We start from the raw sequence: 5,577 nt of genomic DNA, 5'->3' as shown, positions 1-5,577 counted from the left end.
CTGTTCAATAAGTTGTCAATAAAAACTACAGTAAATGAGGCAATAGTGTTTTTTTTCTAATTCCTCTATTTGTAATTTTGTAATAAAGTTCATTCATTACATGCAAAAGTGTCGAACCAATTGTCATATTTAATCTCTCCAGTATAATTTTACCATTTCTATTAGGTTACACTCTGTTGGAAAGGACTGCTTCACTGTAAAAGTCTGGTCTTTTTCTCTGTGTGACTGAATTACATGGTCTGGCAACAAACTGCAGTACAAACAGTGCTGTAAAGGAATACAGTGAATATGACTCCTGTCTGAGTCTTTCATATACAATATTGTGTAACTTTACATGCTAAACAGAAAATCTGCTGTCTTGTGCATTTTCCACCAGTTGAACTGGTTGAATTGGTAATTTTGTAGCTTCAATTCTGATCTAATAAATGCACCAAAGCGAAACATTGTCAAGACAAGACAATGGTATGGACAACAACATGGTGAAGCATTTTGAATATTGTTCGTCCTGTTTTTGTCACTTTGATGCATTTCTCAGATCAGAGTTGAAATCCTCAAAACTACCAATTCAACCTTTGTATCTAGTCACTTGTGCACATCATAAAAGCAGCATAACTGCAGTATAAACAGTAGTCTACTGTAGTGGTATCTTTCATAATTTCCCCAATACAGTACTCTGTGTACCTTGTTAATGTTGTAGGCTGATTGATTTATGTCATCCAAACAGGAAAACAACTGCATTGTTGTGCATTTTCATAAGCACAATTTCATTCTTGTACAGCATTTTGACTGTCTTATAACAATGACACAGGACCTTGTCATTCTGATGACACTGACATTTTGATTGCAACACATATTTACTTTTGAGACATAAACAAAGCATTTTCAGCATGCTACAGGCTTTTGCAGTTTGAGAAAACATAAGGGTGTTCATACGAAAAATTATGTTTCTTCGCTGTTGATGCAGCTTCCATGTTTATTCCAGTAAAAAGCAATCATGAAAGCACATGGAACTTACTCCAGGCACCAGACTCAACCAAGAGCTATTCAAACTTTAAATGCACTAGACTTTCCAATACAATCAGGTTGGGCACTTTTTGTTCTGTATAATAATTATGTCCCCACTTTGACCAGGATGGTCCTCAGTGGATTACCCCCGATTTGAGAAGCGCACCAAAGTCACTGAGAAAATCTGCAACATAACCCAAACAAATGAGAGCCATAGCTTCAAATCAAGTGATATCTTATTATAACTATCAATCAACATCCCCACTTCTTGTCTCTCTAATACAGTCTTGATTGTTTTTCAGAAATTAATGTAAAAGCGAGGGAACTTTGCAATATGCTTATGGTCCATTTCTATACAGTACTTATGGGTATTGATGAACAACCAAGCCCTATAGACCCCGGTCAGCCTTCCCTTATATCACACATGACAAAATATCCATACTCCTGCTGCCCCAAAAAGGTTTTATTTCATCAGTGCACAATGACGACGGGCCAAACCTATCCAGGTCAATGGAAACATTGTCATTATTCCATGAGTGAGCACCCATTTTCGGGGGGAAGCATTGAGCAGACCCTCTCCCTATTGTGTCTGATTCATTACGGTGTCAGGCATGGAGCCTGTCTGGAGCCGCGTGTCACTGTATCACTGCCTGTCAGGCCTGAGACATGCCTGAGTCTGTGGGTGCGAACAGGTAAAGCCAGTCGAAAGCTGGGAGGGCAGTGCAGACTTTCAGGTGCATTACTGAAACAACTAGTAATCAACACAAGAAAAAAAAAAGGATGGCAATTATTGCATTGTCATCGTGATAGAAAGGTTTTGGGTAAAATAAAAAAGTACATGGTAAAAATAAAAAACAGTTTTGCGCACAGTCGCACACATAAGTATTATAAAGGATAAGTAGACAAACAATTGAACATTAAAAGAAGGTGCAGTCTATTATTGCGTATGACATCACATTTATGTTCATGTACATAATTATTTCAATTTCTCATCAGATGCTTTTGTCTAAAACAACATACACTATATTGCCAAAAGTATTTGCTCACCTGCTTTGACTCACATGTGACCCTGCAAAGCGAAACCGGTCGCTTCGGTAAAATTTACAAAATTAAGTTATTGTGCTCACATGAACGGCCGTAAACTAAGCTTTCCAACGATATGTACTGTATATCGAGGGTATTACACAAACTATCGCTAAGATAACCGCATTCAAAGTTGACATGGTTCTCCTGTCACGATATGCCAAAAGAGGAGAAATCACCTTTTTAAGTGGCGTTGACAACGGGAATGACTGCAAATGTGTTGAATCTTCGCCGGGTTTAACAGTCAAAACATATGTTTTTCCGTGAAATGAGATCACGATATGAAACTGTAGACTGTATACTGTCAAATTATGCGAAAACGTGAAATTCAACATTTTTACCCGGAAGTTTGTTTATTGTGGATTTTCTCAAAATAACGTTTGTGCAAAGTGACTGATTTCGCTTTGAAGGGTCACATATGAACTTCAGTCACATCCCATTCTTTATCCATAGGTTTTAATATGACCCCTTCCTGTTCCAACATGATTGTGCACCAGTACACAAAGCAAGGTCCATAAAGACATTGATCAGAGTTTGTTGTAAAAGAACTTGACTGACCTGCACAGAGTCCTGACCTCAACCCAACAGAACACCTTTGGAATTACTTAGAGCGGAGACTGAGAGCCAGTCGCCTCGTCCAACATCAGTGTGTGACCTGACCTCACAAATGTGCTTCTGAAAGAATAGTCAAAACTTAGTGGAAAGCCTTCCCAGAAGAGTTGAAGCGGTTATAGCTGCAAAGGGTGGACCGACGTGATCTTAAACCCTATGGATTAAGAATGGGATGTGACTGAAGTTCATATGTGAGTCAAGGCAGGTGAGCAAATACTGTTGGCAATATAGTGTACATTATATTTTAACCAAGGACCAAACTAAACACACCACAGACGTAACCCACCCTTCCATTCAGTATTCCCAGAGAAACTCAACAAAGTATTTTGTTTTAGGGAAACAGGCTGCCCTTAGTTTTCGGAGCCTGGGCTACCTATAGAGAGCAGTTTTTTACAGTGTACTCAAGGGATGGGGATCCAGCAGATCATAAGGAGTTGTTCACTGAATGTGACAAAAAAAACGTTATGGCCTTGAAATTGCATACAATAGCTGACTGCACCTTTAGACAGCATTCAAAACATTCAAAAGTAATTGAACCATACAAGATTCTCACTTGTAAACATGTCCCTGTAGCATGTAGACAGTCTCATATGTGTTGATTGTGAATTAGAAGTCACATAGTCAACAACTTGAGCACACCCAGTTCCTCCAGCTTGGCTTTGGCCACAGCCTCCCAGCCCTTATTGGCCTGTGCACTCCTGGGGGAGGGGTGCAGAATCCCCTCCACCCTCACCTGGACCCCTGCCTCAGAGAAAGCCCTGCGTGCTCGCTGCTCGGCAACCTTCCCTACTCCAATCACCATGGAGATGCCCAGCGCTGTCACCACCTGGCAGAGGGTGGCATCACAATGGCGCAGGAGGGCATCTCTCTCTGCGGCGGGCAGCTCAGGAGGGGTCAGGTTCTTCCCTGTGGCGTTCATGAAAATCAGCGGGCACAGGTTGTGAACGAAACAGTGGCGGAAGAAGGTCTGCGGCTCTCCGCACTGCTTGCGGAAGAAGCCCCAGAAACGGGCGCCGCTCACCTCGCTCTGCTTGCAGGCCAGTCCCAAGATTGGGCGCTTGGGATGTTCATCAGGTGGATGTCCCACCTCCCCAGTGATTTTCAGCCAATCACGGACATTATTCACCTCACCAAAAGGTACCTGAGCAGTGGAAAAATTGAACAAGTTGATGATCAAAAGTTGATGATCAAAAGAGCCCTTGATTTGTACAATGTTGGATGACAGTAGCAACCATAGGGCCTTGCTTAGCCTACTCAAGTGATGCTGTGTCACATGAACATGATTATGATAGCTCATTAACATGTTTCCCACTAGGCTACCTCACCGAGTTGAATTTTGTATCTTTCAATTCATTTTATTTTTTAAGAAAGGCATTAGATAGTAGGCCTACACATTTACAATCAGATAGCCTAGTTAAACAATATGAACTTTTTCATAGCATGCCAGAATGGACCTTTTCTTACCCCTGTTTGAGCCATGCCGAACGGCCCTGGGTTCATACCCAGAAACAGCACACTTTGCCCTGGTTGACAGTACGTCTTCACGTAACATTGGTGTGTATCCCAGGCATACTCTAGAGGGTTGTACAGGTAACGCACTGGCTCTCCAAAAGTCAGTGTACGAAGACGGGCATTCAAATCCAATTCTGCTAGCAAAAATCGTTCGGCCGGTTCATTTGGGACTCCATCCAACGTGATGACTTGTTTCTCTGACTCCACCGTGTCTTGTGTCTCTGCATCTCCACCGTCAAATCTGCAGGGGATCAACCAACATTTAGATAAAGAAAGAGTTGGCTAGCCTATTCTACATGTAGGCTATATCAGCTTTGTCCGAGAGGGGTAAACTAATGGGACAGAAGGCAACTGCTTTCACGTGCGTTTAAACGTTTCTTTTTTAAAACATAGAAGGCCTACATCTAACATTATTCATTGGAGGTTTTAAGTTAAATTGTGCATGGAATGAATAGCCTACCTGTGAGGATCATTCTCGTTGAGCATTCTTCATGAAAGTTTTCCGGCAACAAAGACCTTCCGTTGCATTCTGGGACCGGTAATGTGCAGGAGGAACCACAACTACCAGGATTCCTTTCGAGGGTTTCTGTGAACTTGAATGAGCGTCACCAGCATTTGTAAGTTTTGAATATACAGCACCACCTATCGGTAGTATTTAGTAGGAGCTTCTGTCGCATCGAGTCTGAGAGCCGCGTACTGGTATTGACGGCACTTCTCTGCAGATGCCGAACCTCACCAGGTGAAGAAGGGTCGCAGGAGTGGACAACGTCAGCCAATTGTTTCTTGACGAGCAGTGGGGGTAGGGTATGGGGAAATGTGAAGGAAACAGAAGGACACCTTGAGGACACACACGCACAGAGAGAGAGAGAGAGAGAGAGAGAGAGAGAGAGAGAGAGAGAGAGAGAGAGAGAGAGAGAGAGAGAGAGAGAGACACACTGTGTGTGTGTGTGTGTGTGTGTGTGTGTGTGTGTGTGTGTGTGTGTGTGTGTGTGTGTGAGAGAGAGTGAGTGAGTGAGTGAGTGACCAGTATGCCCAGTCTGTTTCCATGATTTATTTGCAGTGCAAGGTGTAATTAGTAAGAAGCGACAGGTATTTTTGATTTATTGTAATGAATAGCATTGAGCCTCCAGGCTCTCCCAGGGTGCATGTGCTGGTGTGATATCGATTCATCATCTTTCTCTTTCTTCTTCTCCTTCTCCTATCGTCTTTCCTAATTGTTTCATTTATTTTAGCAGCGAGCTACCCTATCGAGCATGCAGTAAATATATGAAATGCTTTCTGTTACATTTGGCTGACCATGTGAAGCCGAAGTTATTGGAATTATTTAAATGAAATATTGAAATCGCAGAATCCCTCCGTCTCTCT

The 5,577-nt window shown here is 42.2% G+C and overlaps 1 protein-coding gene across 1 annotated transcript; it reads right to left on the bottom strand.

Annotated features, from left to right (window-relative positions):
• Positions 1-491: 491 nt before the first annotated feature.
• On the bottom strand, positions 492-4,733 carry smug1 (single-strand-selective monofunctional uracil-DNA glycosylase 1). The gene is made up of 3 exons (XM_062545544.1): positions 4,673-4,733; positions 4,165-4,453; positions 492-3,841 (listed from the first exon to the last, which is right to left on the bottom strand). The coding sequence occupies exons 1-3, from the start codon at positions 4,696-4,698 to the stop codon at positions 3,314-3,316; spliced, it is 843 nt and encodes a 280-aa protein (XP_062401528.1). The 5' UTR covers positions 4,699-4,733; the 3' UTR covers positions 492-3,313.
• Positions 4,734-5,577: the final 844 nt, after the last annotated feature.

This window comes from Sardina pilchardus, chromosome 9 (genome assembly GCF_963854185.1).
Source record: "Sardina pilchardus chromosome 9, fSarPil1.1, whole genome shotgun sequence".
NCBI lineage: Eukaryota > Metazoa > Chordata > Actinopteri > Clupeiformes > Clupeidae > Sardina > Sardina pilchardus.
The sequence above is the reverse complement of the archived record's forward strand: the minus strand, read 5'-3'. Positions and strand labels throughout refer to the sequence as shown.

What these genes read in the sequence shown, in the direction of transcription:
- smug1 (XM_062545544.1), bottom strand. Translation starts at nt 4,698, where the DNA reads ATGCTCAACGAGAATGATCCTCACAG. An exon ending in AACGAGAATGATCCTCACAG is followed by an intron (nt 4,454 to 4,672) that starts GTAGGCTATTCA and finishes GATCCCCTGCAG; the next exon opens with ATTTGACGGTGGAGATGCAG. An exon ending in TCGGCATGGCTCAAACAGGG is followed by an intron (nt 3,842 to 4,164) that starts GTAAGAAAAGGT and finishes TCCACTGCTCAG; the next exon opens with GTACCTTTTGGTGAGGTGAA.